The 22,371-nt window shown below is 43.2% G+C and overlaps 1 protein-coding gene across 1 annotated transcript; it reads right to left on the bottom strand.

Moving 5' to 3' along the window:
- Positions 1-888: 888 nt before the first annotated feature.
- Positions 889-5,721, bottom strand: sost (sclerostin). The gene is made up of 2 exons (XM_072373334.1): positions 5,254-5,721; positions 889-2,892 (listed from the first exon to the last, which is right to left on the bottom strand). Exons 1-2 carry the CDS (start codon positions 5,504-5,506, stop codon positions 2,483-2,485), a joined length of 663 nt encoding a protein of 220 aa, XP_072229435.1. The 5' UTR covers positions 5,507-5,721; the 3' UTR covers positions 889-2,482.
- Between the last annotated feature and the right edge of the window lie 16,650 nt (positions 5,722-22,371).

Below are 22,371 nucleotides of genomic sequence, written 5' to 3'. Positions count from 1 at the left end.
ATTTGTTTTACAAGATTGTTTCATTCGTTATGTTTTTCCTCTATGGTGACGGTGGCATGCATAAGTTTGGGCACCCTATGGTCAAAACTTCTGCTACTGTGAACAGTTAAGTGTGGAGACGATGTTGATTATAAATGATTATTTATAGATAACCTCCGTCCTTCTGCTAATAATCAGCAGCCTCTCAGCAGCTGTCCAGCATTAAAATGATTCATTCCAAGCTGGAAAAGACTACGAAAGTGTTTTCAGAAGTTATTTCCTCAACTCGAACGGCAGCCAAAAGGAACGATGGAGGTGAAACTGAAGTCTGTGAGACCAAGAAGGCTGGCTATGAGCTTCAGCTTGATTTCAGAGGCTCTTTGGGATCATTTGGGATCATAAAGCATGACCTGTTTTCTGAACGGGTCCTGAGGACTGATGAAGTTAAAGTAGTCGTTGTTGTGCCTAAATGAGCAAAGGTGTGCTTGGAGTTTCCTCCTCAGCTGTTATCATCCTTTGGGCTTGATCACTGCTCAAAATCCACACAACTTAAAAAGTGCACTCTGAGGGTATTCACAGAGACATAACTGAAGATCACAGCAACACATGCAAGAGTCTCATTGGGAAAAAAATTCCAAAATCTCAGCCTGTTATCAAATGTTTTTAGTTCCCAAACTTTTTTTCTTTTTGTTATTCTGAAGCTTTGAAATATCAAAGCAATGTGTCATCTTAAACTTAAGATTTTAACTATGGGGGCCTAAACTTTTGCATGACACCGTGCCTCCATATCTACTTACAACCATGTGATCTCATGTTTTCAGGTGGTCATTTTCCATCAATAAACTGCCAATGAATGTAAAGTGATGAGTTGCCAAAATCTTCAAATACAAAAGATACCAAACAAGCCAGTTCTTTCAAATATATCTGCCTTTACTTTATTCATGTACAGTTCACTTCCAAGGTCTCTATCACACGATATGACAATGATGGCTATCATTTACTACAAAAGGTTGCATAAATAATTTAAATGTGGAAATAAAAAATAAATATGCAGTTCATTCTTTATAAGTCCTTCTTTGAGTCTGTAGAAAACAGCTCTCCTTCCTCCCCGCCTCCCTTTTAACTCCTAACTCGTCTATCCTCCGCTGCAGAGGACCACACAGGTATGATATGTACAATCATTGCATCACATGCAGCTCGCGGCTTACACGTCTTCCAGTTGCTATTTCAAAACACACAGTTGGAATAAAAAAAAGAAGCAAACATCCGCCGGTACAGTTCAGACAACTGAAATCAGGAAGCAAAATGAGCAGAAAAACAGCGGCGTGCTGACAATATGAGGAAACATGAATATTCTGCATGAGGTTCAGTCCAGCCGGAGGCTGCGGCAGGAGGCGGTTGTGTTGTCTGCGTGACAGACTGACTATCGCCGCTTCCGCTTCCTCACCGGATTATAGCAACGATAAAACTGAATTATTGTTATTTTTATTCCTATCTTTCCTATCTTGGCTATTTACAGAACGGGGGCAGAGAGGAGTGGAGGTGTCTTGAATGGTGCAGGCTTACACAACAGATGCGTTTTGGCTGTGGATGGTTTGATCACTGCTCTGTTTGGCCCGTTGCAGAGAGAATTCCAGTGTGGGTGTGTTGGAGAGCGCTCTGCCCCTCGGTAGCAACATAACCATGCACACTTTCTGATGCCTCCTACACACCGTGTGCACTTTTTTCTGTGCGATTCCAGCAAACAGGAACCCGCGATGTCAAGAGGAAATTGCTTTTTATAACTCAAATCCTAACACAGGAATGGGCTAATTAAGAGTCACAGGAATGCCCTGTGCATGTGATAAAACTGCCCTCTCTCCTCATCTTTCTACCACTCACTGCCTTGACTCTTTGTGACTTACAGAGGAAGCGCTGCTGTAACTGACAGGTCTGTTTGGAGCGTATTGAGCTGTCCTCTTTAGTGTCAGAGAGCTGAAACCTGTCAACATCCCACTATCAGAGACCCCAGAGCTGCCGTCAGCTCCCCCACGCACAGCCTAAAGGAGATGGATTACAACCCCTCTGGAGCAAAGATACACCTTCTCAGCCTTAAACAGAGCAGTGGCGAGTGTAGTTGTGCATCCGCTGGATGTTTGTACAGATGGGGGTTAAAGCTTCGGGGAGGATTTCTTATTATTTTTGCATGAATTCTGTTTGACAGCCAAGCGCGGGGCGGTTTTGGGCAGTTGGAGTGATTTCATATTATCCGACACTCGCTCGCTGTTGTGGCAGGCCCTAGCTGGCACAGACTCATTTTGTCATGCAGATAAGCAAAGTTCACAAATATGCTGACAGGTGACTGAAAATTACAGGCTGATGACTTCGAATCAGCCTTACAATTAGCTTATGAATTTGTTTTCTTGCGTCCCCTCCCAGCGTGAAGGAGATATGTTTGTTGGTTTATGAGTAACATGTGTTTGAGCGCCTTTTGGTCTCCGTCTTTGGATGCCTTGCAGCAGCATCAGTACGAGTTGCCTGTCAGCGGCGTGTTGTTCTTGCTTCGATCTTGAGGCAACCGACTGTGCTTCTTGTTGCGTTGCGTCTTCGGCACCTCTTTGGCTTCTGACTGGTTGTGGTGTGGCCTGAAGCGCTTGCACTTGCAGGAGGTGACCACGCGGATTTTGTAAGTCCGAGTGTTGCCGTTGGGACACTGCAGCTGGACCCTCCGCATCCGGGTGTGCGCCGGGATGCAGCGGTAGTCCGAGGCGCTGCTCCTCCACCACTTGCCGCGGACGATGGAGTTGGGCATGAGGTGTGCGGGGAGGCACTGCCCCGAGCACACCAGCTCCCTGACGGGCTTGGCGCTGCGGCAGGATCCGTCGGTGATGTAACGGGTGGAACGCAGCTCCCTGCAGCTCAGCTCTGAGGCACCTGGATCGGAGAGGGGGACATCACAGTTAACACATGGATTCAGCCAAAACAAACACAGCGAGGAATGCTCTGCCGCTTCGCAGCAGCTCTTTCTCACTCTGTTTATATCGAACTGACCTCACTTGTTTTTTCAGTAGAAAACAAAAAACACAAGCCAGATCCAATCTGAACTGGAGGCAGGATTTCATTTTAACTCTCACACCTCCTAAAACACATAAGTACGCCGTTATAAATTCAACTAAAGACAGCGATTTGTACTTTAAGTGGAAGTTTAAGCGAACAAGATCAGATCAGAGTTTGTGAACTTGAATCATGGTCCGATCATTAGCCGACAACGGTGCTTGACAAAGAAATCCAGCTGGCAGCAATAAGCTGATAGCAAATCCAGACCAGAGAGCCATTAAACAGCTCAATCAAACCAAATGGAGGTTTGGGCTGGAGGAAAGAGCTGGCATTCAGTGTTGGCCCTCAGGAAATGTATGCTGTGATGGAGGAGTAAATAGCTGTCTGGTTGTTTTAAGGCAGTGCTACAACTGTACAATTTTCAACAAACTGGAGATCAGCCAGGCTGATTTGAGAAAACAGACTCGGCCTGTAACCTTATATTTAAGCCGCAGCTTTTTAACGGCCGCGTGCATGAGTTATTGTCCCGTGTTTTTTACAAGCTGAGTGTAAAAAAGGAGCTGAAGAACTGTCGGTTAAGAAATGATACACTCAGAGAGGGATCTATTTTCCTCTATGGCTTTCTTTGAAAAAAGAAGGGCTGAACAAAGGATTTATGTGAGGTGACTTCCTCCTTTTTCTCACTATGAGAACCTGATCTTGTGTTATTCTGTGGCTGCTGCTGAAGGGTCCACAGTAGTACACAATCCCTCCAGCGTACACTTGGCAGTGTTTAGCACCAAATAGCTTGTCTTGTCCATCAGATATATGTTTAATCCACTCTATCTCTGTCTTTCTCCATCACAGTCCCAGTTCCCTTTAATGAGGGTGGCCTAAAAAAAGAAAGGATCCTGCACTAGTTTGTTGTATAGTTGCGTGAGTCGTTCTTTTTTTCCTCAGCAGTAAGAGACAAGCCTTGGGAGAGGATTGGAGGAAAGCCAGGCAGTGGTCAAAGCCTCTGCCGTGGCCCCACAGGGACAACGAGAAGCCCTCCCAGGACCAAAACTAAGAGACGGATGATGAAAATATATACAGAGGGAGAGAAACTTCGCTCCCTCTGTGAAGCCCAGCACATATGCTGCATATTCACTGTGAAAACAAGAGAAGCATGCATCCCTTATTTGGAGATTAATAAAGAACCAGATTCCTATAAACAAGATCTGTTTGGATTTGCTGCTTTTCGCGTGATTTCTCATCCCGAGAGGCGGTTCCATCCTCAAAGACAGAAATCCCACTGACTGACCTAAAGTCGCTAATTCCCCCGTCAGCTGTTCCTCTAATTCAATCAATCTTCTCCTCTGATATCCAAATCAAGAGGCCACGATTAAGCAAATACTGTTGCACACCACCCATCTTGAATCCATGAGAGCAAGCGTGAGATTATCCTGCATGTGCACTGCTCAGTCACAGCATACAACCTACACTGGCCACAGGTGGGAATCATTCTCAAAGGCAGTGTTGCATTTAAAAGGCAATTTCTCGAACCCCCAAAGACATCCCCCTGAAGAGCAAACTGTGGGTTTTTTCTATTTGGAAGACATGCTGTAGCAATCAAATGGTTATGGCGTAAGTAGAGCTAGACTAATAGTAAAAAGAGAGACGGAAACAACCTGAAAGACAACGAGAAAAAGCCCCGCTGTCTCTCTGAGTAGAGGGAGAAACCACAAGAATGTGCGTCTGAGCCGCTCTCATCACCCCGATCTTTGGGTTTAATGAGAAAACACACTTTCCACACGCAGCAGAGCTGCTGCTAATCAGGGAAATGACATTAAAATGAGGCACAATGTAAAGGTTTGTGTTCTGGCAGGATAAATCCAACTGAGCTGGACAGCCGTGATTATCCACATCCAGTAATTCCAGCACGAGAGTTCAATTAAAAAAAAAAATGTTTTACTCGTTTAAAGTAAGAAGTAAAGTTTCTGAGGTAAGTGGTTAGATCTCTAAAAAAGTTAAGTTATCTAAAGTGTAAAAGAAAATATAATTGTGATTTTTTAACTCAGTACAAATATAAACATAATAAAGAAGCAGAAGATGCAGATTTAGCTTATTAAGCGTTCATGGAAACCAGCTCCTAAAATTAAAATTAAATCCTTAAATAAAAAGACTGCAGCTTTACGGTATATTTTGCACTGTATCCATGATCAAACATCTACTTCCCCTGTTCCTCTATCAGTAAAACTTTTCCTTAACGATACTTACTGTAAGTAACTGTGTTTGCCGTCCTTCCGCCGTTTTTCGCCCGGTTATTCACCGTGTTGTTGTTGTTGTTGTTGTTGTTGTTGTTTGACGTCTGTAGAATCGCCTCTTGTGGTGTCCGGGTATTTTCTCTGTACTCCGGTAAAATCTCCGTTGCATCGTTTTTTAGTACCTTCCATCCCTTCACGGTCGTGCAGCATCCCTGCAGCAGCAGGAGCGCCGAGCTGGAGACGAGGAGGGCCACAGACACCTGCATGCTTGTCGGGCACAAATAAATCAAACCACGCGAGGAGATGTATTTATACGTATATATAATTTTTTTTTAGAAAAAAAAAAATATATATATAATAAACACACACGCACGCACACACACACACACAAAAGAGATGCCCGCGCCTTCAACTTGGTCACTTCCACTCTCAATGCGAGAGGCGCACGGTCTATTTAAGGCAAGTTTTCGTCAGGGCTGACAATTAAGCGCTTACACGGAGTGGGAGGGGTTGAACCTGCACGAAGGATTCATTGAGAAAGGAGGAGAAGCGGGGAGGGCTGCATGAGTGCGCAAAAAGAGGAGAGGAGGGTAAAAATAGAGAAGAGATGAGAGGAAGAGGGACAAGGTGAAGGAGGAGAGGAGGCACTCTGGAAAAAGAGAGGTCAGAGAAGGAGTGTAAATGAGAGGTGAGGAGTAGGGAAACTAAGGAGCGACATCAGTGTGGAATGAGGCAGCTGATGTGCACATATCTGTTGTTGTTGTTGGAATTAAGAGCACAAATGCACCTCATCTCCCACCCCCCTCCCCCGTTAACGATTTCCGCTGCATTACGTGTCTCAAAAAGCATTTTTGAGGTGGTTTATGTTGGACTGCGCCTCCACGCACAACTTGTTCCACTCCTTTACCCCTCCTGTTTGCTACGAGGCTCTGCGCAAATTAATCATTCATCTCCCGCATTGATTACCCGTCGTCACGTCTCTCAGCAGACGCATTAACTCTCAAAAATCCTCATCGGGACCTTATTGTTTGAACACGGTCGTCATCAACTCCTTCCTCCTGCAGCAAGACGCAACGCAGCGCCATGTGTTGTTTACCAGATCTGATTTTTAACTAATGTTTTTCATGAGGATCCAATACACTGTATCCGCGTATCTGCTTTGAATGTGGACAGCAAGTTCCTGGCATCTTTCATATCCCGGTGATTTGATGAGTGCTGACAGATGGAGGCTCTCTCATTCAAACACTGCCCTCTTGAGGGGGAGTCTAGTGTAAGGACAACAGGTTCATTAGCCTCAGCCTGGACATTTTCCTTGACTTGGTTGGCTTGCACGGCAAATCAGAACATGCTTGAAATTTAAAAACTAAATAGAGATATGAATGTGGTGGTTATCTTGGTCAACATCATATTATAGTATCCACTCCCAGAGGCACTCAGATGCTTCTATAATCATACGTGGGCTCCTTATGGCGTATTCAGCTTTATTCAAGGCTTCAATCAGGGTTTGTGGATGTCACAGCTCAAACCGATGGGTATGATTGGGTATGGATTAAATTCAAATCATTCCACCGTAAAAGCTGACTTATATAAAGGTTTTTATCTTAAAATCCAGTGCTAACAGGACCTTTCATCATATGTAAAAGTCTCCTTGGAGCCACTCCTCTTAGGTGTCAAGTCTGATTATCTTTCTGGAAGCACTGTAAAAATAATCCATGTGGTTCAACTTAAAGGCTTAAGTTCAATTACTGAGTTAAAACAACGATGTTATTAATTTAGGCAAACTTTCTTCATCTTGTCAAACAAACACATACCAACTCACAATCTCAAGATAAGTTTAAATGTATTCAGTGAGCGAGCCAAAAAGGAAAAGAGTTCACAGTACGTTGACAAATGTTTTTATTATTGTTCTTTCCATAACTTTGATGCTTTTTTGTACACGTGTCAGATCAAAGCCAACCCGAGGATTTTTCTGCAGCTTTCATTGGGGGAAAGAATTGATTTATTTGTTTAGAAAAGAAATAACCACAAAAAAAAGGAAGTCCGCCGTGCTTGAAAATTCAGTGTTAATAAAAGTGTTTGTTATTGGGGAAATTAAAGTTCAAATGAATAAAAGGATCCAAACGCAGCCTTCAAAGAGCGCCTCCAATCCATTCACTTTTCCATAATGTGACATTTTGTATTGTAACGTTGCCTTTTAGTACAAAAAAAGACTAATCTCTTTGGAGTTTTAGCTCTAAATCTGTGAATATGCTAGATTTTGTTCTTATAAACTAAATTGAATGGACTGAACTGTTTACTCAAAACTGAAGAGGAGTTTGTACGACTAAAGTCGACATAAAACAACGGAATTGCATGTTTTACATGCAACTAAAAGTGGCTACCTGAAGCCAAGTTTGGGATATTGTTACAGGCACCACTGGGGGAATATGAGCATGACCTCTTTTAACACTGCATCAAAAGATGGACGCTTGTAATGTGGGGAAATTTTGTGTCAGCACCACAGAAACGATGCCAGTGGAAAGTAAATCAGCAGCTTTGTTGTGGCGGACACACAAATTCCGTCATTTAATCGAAGTAGTATGAAGACCATAGATCACACATATACAGCCTGAGGTCCGGAACCAACCTCTTGGTCCACCTAAATCCTGTGATACTGCCAGATGACAGCAAAATAACCAAAAATATCAGTAAAAAATCAGCTTTTTGAGTCGAGTGAAAACAACTTAGACTACATTTTACCTTATTCTGTCTGCATTTAAAATGGTCTCAAAAGAGACCAAACATGAGAGAACAGGCAATATATAATACACCCACATGTGAACATGGAGCAATCTTTTTTTTGCTACAATGCTCAGTTAATGCTTCAGCTTATTTTAAATGACAGTCCAGTCTCATTTAATAACTTTGCATTTGTTCTGAAGAAAGAAATCTGCATTTAATCGTCTATAAGACGTCTACTTGTTTTGTCCACTAAACAAATAAGGAAGTGGGACTTCTCCAAGAACACCCCGCAGAAGGATATTTTGGTCAGTTTAATGCCAATCAACATTATTATGTTTTCCCCAACCTCAGCCTTGTACTTTTTAACCTAATTCTAACAACTGAAAGTTCAAGGACAGAGCATGTGAATCCGAAAAGGACATTTAAGGCACAATTGGTCAGGATGGGATTTGATCTCGACTCTCCAATTTGTGACTTAGCGCCATCCTCCACCTCCCCCCCGCCTCCAAATGCAGACTTTTAGCATCTTAAGTGTAATCTTAAGTGACTACTTCTTGAAATACTGCAACACTGTTACTCTGTGGAGTTATTTTCATGTTTTACAGCACCAATAAGGAAAAAAGTCAGTCAACAGGTTACATTCATCTGATTAGTTCATGTTTTGCTCTTCGACTGGGTTGTAAATGAACATGGCCCTCTGTATAAAAAGGTTGCCCGGCCTTTCCAAAGCCCTACAGTTTATGGTCAGCAGGTGGGGGTGTCCTGTGGCTGGAAAAAGGATTCCCTCTATTTAGTAGTGTAAATAGACTCCTATTTACTCCTCATACCTCAGTAGAGATTTTCCTAATGTGTTAACAGTCTCAGTGCACATATTCTTATGTAAAGCATAATGTTCTTTCTATAAATAATTCTCCCGTTTAGGTCCACATTCAGTGGTAGAAGGAAACTGTGAACAATTTCTAAGTGGGTCACATGGGTTTGTTTCCAGTGTGGGACTCTTTCATTGTCTTTTCTTTTAAGTTAGGTTAAGGTGCCACAGCTTGGTTGGTTTAGGCTGGTTTGGGCAGACCAACCTCTCCAGAAAATGTCACAACTGCAGCTGCCAGCAAAATTGTTAAACCCCCATTACATTTCACATGCAATGGGAATGTGTGTTTTTGCTGGCGACTGTACTACCATAGTAATCATGTGTATTAGGTGTCTGGAAAATATCAGACTTTTTCACAAAGGCAATGGTGTCCTCTCCACAAAGTTGTCTAGTCTCCCTGGTAACCAAAACAATGCAGGAGAGGTTTGTTGCTGTGCTGTAATTTCCTCTCATTACAGTGGCTGCCTCGACATGTAGCTCATGCTCATTTTTTGTGGCTTTTTTTGAGACCAAAGTGAAAATTTTATACTATGTTGGATTAAATTTTCAGTGCTATGAACATTTATTTTTGTGGTTTTATAGATAAATATCCCAAGACAATGAAAAAAAACAACAGGGAGGGAATTTGTTGTCATGGCTAATGTGTTAGCAAGTCGTAACTAACACATTAGCTAACACGTTAAAGAAAAATATTCCTCCTCAGCTAACAGCAGCGGGAGCTGTTATAAACGACATTCATGTAAGGATTTCAGGAAATAGCTTATGGTGGTGTGATAATGCTCTATTGCTATTGTTAAACACCAACTTAGTATTAATGTACGGAAGCCCTAAATGGTCATACATACATACATTTTATTCCACCCGTTTTCCCCTGATACCGAGATAATTTTCCTCCGTTTTCCCGCGATAACGAGATAATTCGAGATAATTCGAGATCTTGAGAAAACAAAACGATAGTTTATTAAATCATTGCAGAAAACATAATTTAGTATAGAAATGTCAGATGAGCAGGAGAATATCGATCACCGCATCACACAGCTGAAATAGCTTTGTGCCTTGCTATTACAGATAATAAGTACACATTAGTGTGCGTCATCTGAGAATACGACGCAAATTAATTATCTCGTTATCATGAGAAAACGGAGGAAAATTATCTCGTTATCGAGGGAAAGCGGATGGAATAAAATGCATGTATGTATGACCCTTTAGGGCTTCCGTATTAATGGGGCTTTTGTAACGTTTACAAAATCTGACACTAAGCATGATTCTCATTCTATCGTCCAAGAGGTTTTGAAGTAAGTGGAGCAGACAGCCATGTTCTCCTATTGTGTGCAAGCCTCCAGCTCTAAGGTTGAGCCAGTATTCTTTTGGAGACGGATGGATGGTCTCACTGTCTACAATAAACCAGCTCTAATTACAGACTTCTCGCCGACATCACGACGGATGTCAGTCACGGTCTCAATTTAGACCTCTCTGGGTTACTTTATAGAGCCCTTGGGCCCCAGCGCAGTGTTTTTATCATGATAACAGTGCAATGAGACCCAAATAACAATCAGATGCTCACCAGATTGCAGGAAAGCCTCCGGCACAGCAGAGGATGGTGGAGTGTAATTTTTTTTGGGGGGGAAATGGAGAAAAACAGTGTTTTCAGTCCATAAACAAACAATTCCTGTTCCTCATGCCAAGTGTTTTGATGTGTGGTTCATCTCATACGTTTGTTATCTACTCAATAGCTAAACTTATGAGAAAATTCCCCTTTTTCCGCAACACAGTTACTGTCCTATGACAGCAAATACTGTGTTGCCTGTTTAAAAGCCATTGTTCAAGCTCTAGTTTGAGTGAGGGAATTATTCATAACATGTCAACCACAGTTATGCAAAGTAGGTTCAAGTTAAGCTCTCTGGCTTCTTACATCAACCCCAAGAAAGATATTACAGCAGGACTAAATAAACATGGACGGGTTTCTTTTTTTCCTGATGCAAATGGTGACACTTTGTTTAAAGCATGAGCCGGGACTCGCCCTGCTATGTATTAAGAAGTCAAATTCGCCATGTTAACATCGTGACATGTGTCATAATGGCTCCACTATGGTATTCCAGCTCCACTCGAGTGTAACTGAAAATAGTTTTTCATGCCATTAAAGGTAAGTAGGACTTTTTTGGTACCGACTGAAATGTGTCTGAAGTGTTTAGTCCTAAACTGTAAGCCCAGTTTAATCTACGTCAAGTTCTTTTAAAGCTCGACTGCGTTTGGTTTCATTTATCACACAAAAAAAAGTGTCAAAAACTGGCTTTTTATTATTCAAAGTAAGTAATAGTGTTTAATGTAAATATATGTTTTGACAATTACAAAAAAACTACTCCACAGTGTGTATTCAAGGAGTTAACTGAGATAAACTGTGTTGTGCTAATTCTCCAGCCAATCCACTGCAGAGGCACAAAAGTAAAACAGTGAATATTAAAAACTGGACTGTAGAATCTCTTTAAACCTGCTTTCTATCTGGTTTCTAGCAGCAGGACGCTGCTGATTATCATAGTAAATATAATCCCAATAAGACGTTTCTTAATACAGCCTGGTGTTCTTTTTTTAATTATTTCACTGCTATATAGGGTGAAATAGATGATAATGAATCCAGATAGGCTTTAGGGTGTGGCTACACTGTGACTGACAGCAGCGCTACTGATGGCTGTCTCTGTACTACATCAGTTTCTGTGAATTTTTGCACATTCAGCAACAATAAACCCTGGTTCCCCCCCAAACTCAGACATCTTTGCCAAGCCAGGTAGGATGCCCACAGGAGTGGGGGCAGGGCCCTGTACGGACAAGCCAGAAACACGCTTGCAAAGTCCTCTGAAAAGCTGAAGAACAACTTTTCTCAGTGTGGAGAGGCCTGCAGGAGATCAGTTACAGGAGATGCCCTGCCCCTGATGACCTGTCCCATGCCTATCTGCTGCTCCCACTCCACCGTCGTCCCACCACCTGCTAACAACACCCATTCCCCCGCTACAGCCTCCCTGGACTATGGGCACTTCAAGTCAGTGAGGAGGAAGTGAGTCGACTTCAGAAATTGAAGACCATGTGGAGTATCCCCTTCCTGTCTGATCAGCTGATCTTCACCCATCTCTTCAACAGATCTCTGGAGCTGTGTGAAGTCCCTTCCTGCTTCAAGCTCTCAACCATTACCCCAGTCCTCAAGAAACCCACCATCACAGATGTGACTGGCTGTAGACCCGTTGCACTAACATCTGTAGTCATGAAGCCCTTTGAACGCCTGGTGCTGGCCCGCCTGAACTCCCTCACAGGTGATTTATCATACCCCCCTGCAGTTTTCCTAAAGGGCGAACAGGGCAGTGGATGATGCAGCTAACATGGGACTGCATTACATCCTGCAGCACCTGGATTGTTCTGGGACTTCGGAGCTCGGCGTTCAACACCATCGTCCCCAGAACCCTCCAGATGTTCCACCTGCCCCCCTCTACAGCCACCCGACTGACAGAAGCCAGCAGGTGAGGTTGGAACAGTTCACCTCAGACAGCCGGACCATCAACACACAAGTGGATCAGCTGGTGCAGCTAGAACAATCTGGAGCTAAACACACTCAAGATGGTGGAGATGATCGTGGATTTTAGGAAACATCCCCCTCAGATTCCTGGGCAATGCAATCTGTCCGGATCTGAGGTGGGAGCAGAACATCTGCAATAGAGCTGATTCTGATTCAGTGTGGTCTGAAGATCAACTACAGCTAAAAAGTCAACCTTTCCTTACTTACAAATTACATTATTTGTAAATGCTTCACTTAACATTACATGATAATGTTACAAGGCTGACCGCTGTGGAAAATTTGAGCACATACATGCTGATATTTACCAGCGTGGCCAAGAGTTTGTGGATCATATTTACATTTCAAGAGGCTGCACATCTGGATGTATTTTAGCTACGTAAACTATCATGATCCACACTTAATATCACAAAACAGGCTGTATTTCCACTTGTGAATGTGTAAAGCTTCATGGAAGGATCCTTTTTTTCTGAGGAAAACATCTAATATCGACACAAATTCTACAAATAAACGTTCTACTTTCTGATTGCATCAGTCTTACTAACAGATTCACTTATTTTTACATCCAGTGGATGAAGTTTGCTGGACTGCATTTGGTACATGTGTAAAGAATTTAAAAAACATCAATGACTACAGAGTGCTGTAATGCAGTGAATGATTAATTTCTTTGCTCTAAACCTGGACATATTGGAGAACGTTCCATTATTGACAGCGGCTCTGCTCTGCGTCACTTTGTATATCTCACCGTGGAGAAAACCAGAGCTTCTACTTCCCTCCTCGCTTTCAAACATTAATTTAGACACAGTTCTTTCCAAACCGTGTCTGTGCATTTTCAGATAATGACAATAATTCATCATTGCTCTGCCAAACAATAATACGAGGGAATAAAGCAACATTCTGCCTTGTTTTCGTGAACCAAATAGCTCTGAGAAATGTGGAGATGAGAGAAATGTGCAGGATGCTACCAGTGATTTGTATTTTCTTCATGTTAACCCCTCAGTGTGACCGTGATCTGTTGGCAGCATTTACGGGTTTCTTCAGCGGGAGCAGGAGGTCACTGGGAGGTGACGGAGTGCCCTGGGCAAGCTCTAGCAGCGACATGATAAGCCTTTGAGCTCAAAGTAGAACTCTTCTTCCTCCCTGATCTTTTATGTGGTCTCTGCGCAGGAAAACAGGGGATTTAACCCTGGCTGTTATAAATGAGACTCCAGCCATTTCCATTGTTTGTCTTTAGGGCTTTTTAGAGAATCATCAAAATAGAAAAGTACGCCCATCGAATCGGCCCTGCAGCCAAGGAGTGGGAACTGTGGTGACTAGTCTGACTGGACCTCAGAGACCACAGGAAACCATCTGCCAACCAACCCGAGCTTCTCAGCGCACCGCTCGCCACCAGCACGCTGCCCAGCAGCAGGCCACAGGTGTTATTCTTAGAAGTTAGAGAAGTTATCCAACAGATTATTCACCATACAGAGCAGACTGCTTCACATATGTGTTCACGTCTGTTTTCCTGTCACACATGAACCCAAAAGCATGTCCCAGCATCTACGCTGACTCGCTGGTGTCAGATCTGTAGATATCAGTCACGCCTGAATATCTGAAAGCAGCAAATCCATCATTGTATAATTTAATCATACATTAGTCTTTATAAAATCTATATTTAAAGAAATAGTTTTGCGAACTTCTTTCATTGTATGCTTGTGTCTCACAGCTGTAACTCTTTCATGTATCCTGATTAAATTTAGACTTTTATTCCAGCTGTTCTATTCAAGTCATTGTTTAATGATTATTAAATAATGTGCCTGAGATCACGTGCTATTTGTACATGATGCCATGGATTAACATTATCTGAAGTTGTTTAGCCAACCACAACATGCATCGTAGGACTTAAAGCGACGCAACAGAAGTTTCTGGACCTTAAACCTACGTGCTTCTGACTTGTTTTGATGTATATTGACTTTTGTAACATTCCTGGGCCTGAAACTGTCCTGGGGAGCCCAGAGACTGAGATGCTGCAGTTTACAACTTTGGTTTCCAGACCTGCACCACATAATTTTGCTTTATGGTTGCTTGAGATATTTGATGGCATGTTTGTGGCCTCTTCAGCATGAGAACAAATACATGTCCGTGGCTGCACAAATGCACTGCTCACACGGTTATGTTTTCATGACAGTGGTGTTACATTTCTGAACTGTAGGGGGAGCCAAAGAGCAAAACATTCACCAAATTCTCTAGTATTTAGTGGATATTACAGTAAGGGTGCAAGGCAGCTGGTTAAAGGAATAAAACAAGCTTCATTAAACTAAAACAGACCAGAAGTGCTGCTAAAGCGGGGAGTACAGAGCAGGTAACGGGACAAAACCACTAAAGTGGGACAAACGAAACACCAAGGCAGGACTGACAAGGCAAAGCTGATGAAGAACGACGGCAGGAATCCAGCAAAGAACAACAAAAACCAAGCAGCTATACTGTGATTAGACGAGAGAATGCAGGTGAGTTAATGAGAAACACAGAGCAGGTGGTGACGGGTCGATCTGGCAGCAAGGTAAGGGTAGCTGAGGAAATACAGGGTAAAAGATATCTACCAATAAAGAAAAGCAGAAATCTAAAGACAAAACCCACAAAAATGACAAAGTTTAAAACCGATGGCACATGGTAGGAAGAGAGGATGAAGCAGATACAAACTGAACATTAAAAAGTAGCTGAACTAAGGTTATAAACACAGGTAAACCCAAGAATAAAACTTAAGATAACCCACAGCTCCTAAGACAACACAGGCTGGTTTCATGCAAACATTTCCCACATCTGCAGTTTTCTTCCGTCACGTTTGGCCTTGAACGACGGCACTGACACAGGCTGAGCGAGGCTGCCTGAAGGCAGGCGCATCTCGACCAGAGGTGGCCCACATGTGCAGTTTCTTCAGGGCTTTGTCCACGCCTGGCTCTCATCACGCTTCCAGCAACCCATATCAAAGTTGGTTTATTACATTTGGACCACATGCAACACACGCCTGGCTCGTATCCCAAAACAACAGAGCCTAACTGAGCCATTAGTGCCAAAACCTGCCAACTTTAGGCCAAATGTGTCTGCGAAAGTGGAACATTTTCCCTGAATGCTGAAAATAGACATCAGTTTTTACTCTTACCGCATTTACTAACTCGCGCTCTTAGTGATCAGTTACCTGGGGCTGTTATGAGTCATTTTATGAGTCAAAGTGCAACATAAATAGTTTTACAAGCGTATACACGCACCTGCTGTAGTTTGTTGTGTCCCCGAGGGGCTGAATGGCTCAGATCTAATCCAAGAACATTTTCAGCACATTTTCATTGTTGATTAAAAATGTTTACTGTATTTGATGAGTGGAAGCAAAGCCGTCGCAGTAAACAGACCAGGCTGAAAACCTGACTTTCTGACAGTCTGTCTGTAGCCGATGAGCACGTAACTGTCGCTGGTCCAATATCAGGCTAAATTTAAGGAATAATAAACAGGTATTTCATTAGTTTAGCTCAGCCAGAGTGAGTTTTCTCCACAATCTACTGTGTTTTTAAAAAAAATCAAAGTGCCGGGTAGATTTTAGGGTAGATTTACTTCTAATTCTGCTCCTGTCTGCTTCCAGTACTTCAACAACTTGGACCGCTGCAACTGCTGCTGTCTATAAAATCCACCACGCCTTGCATGCTTTATTTCAGCTGACATCAAGATGCCATTATGTACAGATGTCTGTGTGGCCCGATCGGTCCCGAGTATGCTGCAGAGACACAGGCAGACCTCAAACAAAGTTAATTCGCTGCTGATTTGTTAGTCTGAAAAATTCCAGTCTTTAGACTGAATGTTTGAAAGATGTTTGGCATGTGTGAAACTGCTCCGAGATTTCCCCCGTAGCCTACAAGGGCAAAAAGAAATGTTTGCAGACGCAGGCAGGTCAGTGGCGAAGACCACGAGCCTTCGGTGGGCCTTCCCTTGTCTGGCTCCATGACGCATAAACATGAGAGCAGGATCAATGTTTTTAACTGACTTTCAGCACCAAAGCAAATACTTGCATTTTGCCAAAAGAGCTCCATAAATTGCATGCTCTTTGTCAGATTTAAGCTTTGAACTTCAATTTACACCAAGCATGTCATCATTCATGTAGCTGCAAAGAGGTTTTACCGTCCTGCTTCATCAGCTGCCAAGTGAAAAACTTCAAGTTCAAGAGTTTATGAAAATATCAGAATGAGCGAGGTGTGAAATATGTAGGTGGTGAATGAGGATTTTAGTGCTGCTTTTGTGTGAGGGCGGCACGTTCCACCCGAAAGGCAGAATCTCCCAGAATGCTTTGCAAGGTGCACTAATTAAGCGTGACACTCTAAGCAGGCTCAGCTGCCACGCTGGCGATAATTCAGCACGGCACGGAGACGAATGTGGGGCATGGAGGCCCTTTCTTTACAAGATTTATAAAACAACATAACAAGCATGTGAGAATAATCCACAGCTCTTGTGTTTAATCCAATAAATGCTAATTATAAACAGAGGTTCCAGAGGAGGTCAAGCCTGAGCTCGTCGCGTAAAGGTGCTGCTGCTCGCTGTCGGCTCCAGGCCCACCCACCGTGCGGCTTCCTGACAAACTCCAGCCTTTGTTTTATGCAGAAATGTATGAGTATGACAGCGTATTCGTGACTGAGACGCTCGCATGCGCTGGAGATGCGGACGCAGTCATGGCACAAGAGGAACCGTGCTCGCTGGCTTCGCTTCTGAGGCAGATTTCTCCATAAACAGGACAGATCCTTTCCACACAGAAGTGAGCTGTCACATTGTGCCAATACTGACTGATGTAAGAATACATAAGGTGCATTTTGCAGTTGTGCAATCTCTCTCTCTTTTTTCTTTAAAGTTAAGTCGGGTTTAAAGACGTCTTTATGATTTCTCATGAACAGGATATCACCCCACTTCCTTTAGATTCTAAAGAGCTGCACCACATACTTTCTGGTTTGACTGAAAACATTCACATTGACTCAAATGAGCTTATTAAAACCCTAAACTATGCCTTAAAGAAAAAAAAACACCAACATTCCTGCAGCGTAAAGGCTTGAGTAGTGACTGTGCTTGGAATATGAGGCAGTTAACTTTTAGCAGGTGATGCTAATTGAGTGGTACAGCCCATCTGGAGCTGATTAAAATGTATCACTCAAATACAATTCCTGTAACAGGTCAGGCACAGTCAGAAGGATGCAGTGTTTGGTATTCCTAAGGCTGGCCATGAACAGATATTTTAAGGTAGTAACTTTTTCCATTGTTTAGTCACTTGTTCTGCTGACGGCGTAGTTTGATAATGTGCAGCTTATCAAAGTTACTGTGGGCTCAAACTCTGTCTTCAAGCGTTTCACGAGCATTAAATATCACTCTGCAGTTCCAATGTTTATCAGCACTTAAGATATCAGTGTGTCATTAATACCAAATGTCTCCCTGTTTTTCAGCATGAATCAAAAGGAAGAGATTCCCGTCTTTGTCTCAAAAGTAGCTCTGAAATGTCTTTTCTTTGGCTTGACGTGGCGTTTTTAACTTCATATCGGTGCATGGGTGCGATATCTAAACACTGGACCTTCAGGATCAACATTCGGCACAGCAAGTGCACTGAAAAGCACTTGAGAGACGGAGATGAAACGAGCACCACGGGCACAGGCTGTTGGAAGAAGATCTGAGGCTCGCTCAGCTCCAAAGCCCATTCTCTCTTTCTCCATTTCTCCCGTCTTCCTGATACCTTCTAATAATTAGTGCTGCGCAGCAGATGTGCATTTCTCCCTTCATATCCACTCAGTACTCTGAAAGTGAATGCAGGATATTAGGATTTAAAGGACCTTCATATGCTTTCCATTCGATAAAGCCATTAAAAATGAGAACAAAGATTAAAGCTAAGTGGCTCGTGAGGAAAAAGCAAATTTAAAGACTTTAAGTCGTTTGACAAATCGTTTCACATATGGGCAAGAAGTGGAGAACAAATGTGACTCTGGGAGTTTCAAACTCGACTGGATTCTATCAAATCTGAGGGAGACGGGACAAATGAATCAACAAGCAGTAAAATTTTCAAAGAAAATTCATGTTAGTGAAGGCCTAAACTATTTGCAAAAGACTGGATATCCTGTTTCTCACCAGTGAATCATTTCCCACATAAACAAGTATGAAACACAAGATTTCACTTGTATTATTCACTCATAATGAGATCAGAAAAGGTATAAAGACAGTGATTCAGCGCACTCTTTCATCTTTAAACAAAGAAAAATGACAGCTGTTTCCAGCTAAAGCATCACATTTTAATTCTCTTCAGTCTGAAAAGTGGAAATCGAATCCATCTCGAACGTAAACACGTCCTTCCGCAGAGCTGAAAGTGTCACCAGGGCGGGTGACGGCGCCTTCAGCCCAACGCAGGAACCCGTCTGCTGTGGTTCCGGCTTCAGCTGTAAACATTTCCACGCCGCACAAACTGCCGCTGCGCATAGCTGAAATAAATGGCACTTCATCACACAGAGCCCGGCGCTGTTATTGATGAGATTTCGGAAACAAGGATTCTGGATTTTTTCAAATAAGCAGCAGTGGGGGACCTATAACTTGCTGCAACACATAATTCCTCGTTTCTACTTGGGCTACTTCCTGACCTTCAGCTCTCCCCGGTGAGCACTGAAGCTGGCATATTTCTCAATCAGAGTCTCTGGATGTCTGCAAACATTGTTCTCCTTTTTCTGTGCTTCAGCAGTGATGGAGCTGTAGTTTTCTGTTTGAAACTCTCAACACGAAGCCACAGCATGAATTCGGTCTGAGCTGGGAGGAGGTCCCTGGTTTACCCCTGAGGGACCACACAGCTGGTCTGCCGTAATTACAGTGTGAGGGAGCGAGGAGAGAAAGGACCGGTGCATAGGGTAGAAAGACTGAATCCAATTGGTTTGAGCCTTCTCAGCAGCACTGATGGATGTCACGCTGGGTTACTGGTCCACCCCAGGTGTGCTGGTCAAGTATTGTGAAACATAAAACAGCATTTGCATCAACACTTGGTGACTCAGACTTGGAGGACTTACTCACACTCTCTGTGTCATCTCATTCCCAGTCTTGATGTAATTTCCCCTCTGACTTTCTTTTCCTGCTCTGCTCTTGTTATTAATCTAAACCTGAGTTTGACCTGGAGTTTGCCTCCACCTGGTGGTGAAGCTGTGCATTGCAGGGTTACCCATCAGGCGAAGTCCAGAGGCCTGAGAGCCGGAGAGCTCCTCCATAATTAGAATTTAAAGCTAATTTTTCATGTTAAGGAAGCATTTAGTGTCAAAATCAATGGAGAAAAGAAAAACTGGTTTTCACCAACAATAAATCTCACAGAGATCATGAGCAGAAATCAGCCATCGACACTGTGGCTAAGGATATCTGATTTGAATCTGTAGAGCGCCACCTACAGTTTTAGAAAAGCGAGGTCAGACAGTCCGTAGGTTCGGCCCTGACTACTTACTGGTTTGAGCTTTAAAGCTAATTTGCATGTGATGAGAGGAACTGATGAAGCGATAAGCCAGTGCAGGCTGGAGGAGACGTTAGCATGAGCTCTGCAGCAGCCTTGAGCTGTTCAGTTTAGGGCTAGAGAAGCACAAAATCCAATTCTGCCTCATACAAAGATGTTAAACTACCACCGAAGTGGACTGGTTTTATTTGGAAACATCACAAATACAAGAGAGGACACGGGAGGATGCTGCTTCACAAATTTGACCCAAAATCAACTGGGTTTTGCTATTCAGCCAATTCTCAAGTCTGATGCTGCTCCAAGTTTTTATCAAGCAGAGTGATGACAATTTAGGAATGTGTGGGCTGGGTTGGCCCAACAATCCTTTGATTTCTAATGTTGATGGCGATAGTCATTCTGTTATTTCCACTGGCTCGTGACCTTGCCGAATTAATCTTCCTCTTCTTGAGAGTCGCACTCTGGTTGAAACATGCAGGGCTGAATTATTCCAGTATTAGTCCTGGTCACTGCGCAGCATAGCTGAAGCAGGGCAGCCAGCGTCATCTGCTGGTGGGCGAAGATGTGGATCGGGCCACATTATGGGAGGTTAAGAAAGATGTGATGTCATACCTGAGCCATTTTAAGACCGTGGTTTTTCTGTAGATCAGGTTTTAGGGGATCGATATCGGCTGAAGTGGGAGTTTTCGATTTTCAACCCATTTTAGTAGAGGTAGCGGTTTATAAATTGCAAAAGCATATGTACCTTCCTCAGTTTAAGTTCTATGATGCTTTCATGAGAAGTTATGAGGCATTAAATGGCAATTTTGTAAAACCGTGCAGAAATATTTCCATTGTTGTGGGCAAATTTCATGGAAAGCCTAAAAAGTGATCCGAAGGTGACCAACGCAGGGATCCAAATGAGGATTGGCAGGCAATAGAGGGCAGAGGATGCTGTTCAGGAAGCAGGGTAGCTACTTGAGGCCGAGCCCGGTTAAGATCCTTTCCATCTTCTCAAACTAAACCCACCAGAGGGAAGGAAGCCTGGTTCAGGAGGAGATGAGAACCTGCGAAGCTGTGGGAATAAAATGAGACAACAGGGAAATTTCTCAACCACGCAGTATATGACGTGTTCCCAGGCCCGTCAAATGCACACCCACTGCATGGGTCCGACATCCTCGGCAGCTGCACAAGGGCACTTGGACAGGGATGGAGGCACCATCAGGTCCCAAAGAGCATCGCTGAAGCTAATAGCAGTTGAGCAGATGAAGTAGTGCAGAACCTCTGGCCAAGAAATCTTGTTCAGGCAGGTATTAGTGGAGCTCGTATGGAAGCAACTGCAGCAGCCACTGCCCTGAAACTACACATCGTCCCCGTGTCCGAATGCACCAAGCAGGCTGTGCTGCTGGAGTTCAGCCCCATGGAAACAAAGCTTTCCAAACACAGACTTCTCTGCTCAGAGCCTTCAGCAGTTTTGGATTGTTTGTAGAACTTCAGGCGTTCCACTTGTGCTTATTCTAATCTAATTTTTACGCCTATGTTTGTCTTTTCCTGTTGTTTTATTCCTAATTCGTGTGATTTTGCTGAAATATGTATGTGTTGCCAGACTCTCTTTGAAGGTTTACATCATCAGTGGGTCGTAATGGGCTCGTCGTGCATTTGTAAGTTTTCATGGTGGCATCTGTGAAACCTTTTTGACAAAGACAAACCACGTGCACATTCAGGCACATGTGAGGAAGGAGCATGAATGAAACACAACACAGCTGCGTTATCTATTCTTCTGTTACAGAAGCCGAGCAGTGTCCCACTGACCCAGCAGAACAGCCCTGTTAACCTCTAAATCAGTGGTCTCCAACCCCCAGGCCGCCCAAGAAGTAATTCATCATTTTCGTTGTATTTATTATCGGAGTCTGAACAATCTTTTATTTTGAAAAATAAAAAACAGATTCTCTCGATCACTTGAGCACCAAAAATTTACCCCACAAGCTGGCAAAATGAGTAAAAAACAAGCGTCTTTGGAAAGTTTCTTTTCACAGGGGAAAAGGCCCAGTGAGGAGACAGAAGAAGAGCCTCCAACTTCCAGGAAAAGGAAAGCTTTTAACAGACAATACCAGGAATTCTACTTGAAATATGGATTTATCGCAGCAGGTGATTCCCACAGACCAAGCCCGCTCTGCATAATATGCGGCGAATGGCTCTCTAATGAGGCAATGAAGCCTTCAAAACTGCTTCGCCACTTGGAGACCAAGCACCCTGGAATATTTAGATAATAGAGAAAGAAATGTGGAATTGTTGGTTCTTGTTCTTCATTTATTTTTCCACTCATTTATTTGGGGCAGAGAGAATGTTAATAGAGACTTTGATGTTATACTGATGTTATGTTGTTGGCGTAATGTTACGAGGAAGTTAATAAAGTTGCATACGAGTACACAGTGGATTCCCGCTTATGATAATATTCGCTATCTACCTGAACCCTTCTCATCCCCCGGTGATAAAAAGGTTGGGTACCACTGCGCTGAATAACAAACTTAAAGGG

The sequence above is a fragment of the Leuresthes tenuis genome, unplaced genomic scaffold (genome assembly GCF_036924035.1).
Source record: "Leuresthes tenuis unplaced genomic scaffold, fLeuTen1.0.hap1 SCAF_20, whole genome shotgun sequence".
Lineage (NCBI taxonomy): Eukaryota > Metazoa > Chordata > Actinopteri > Atheriniformes > Atherinopsidae > Leuresthes > Leuresthes tenuis.
Note: the sequence above shows the minus strand (reverse complement) of the source record. Positions and strands in the feature narration are given on the sequence as shown.

What these genes read in the sequence shown, in the direction of transcription:
- sost (XM_072373334.1), bottom strand. Translation starts at nt 5,506, where the DNA reads ATGCAGGTGTCTGTGGCCCTCCTCGTCTCCAGCTCGGCGCTCCTGCTG. An exon ending in GGCAAACACAGTTACTTACA is followed by an intron (nt 2,893 to 5,253) that starts GTAAGTATCGTT and finishes TCTCCGATCCAG; the next exon opens with GTGCCTCAGAGCTGAGCTGC.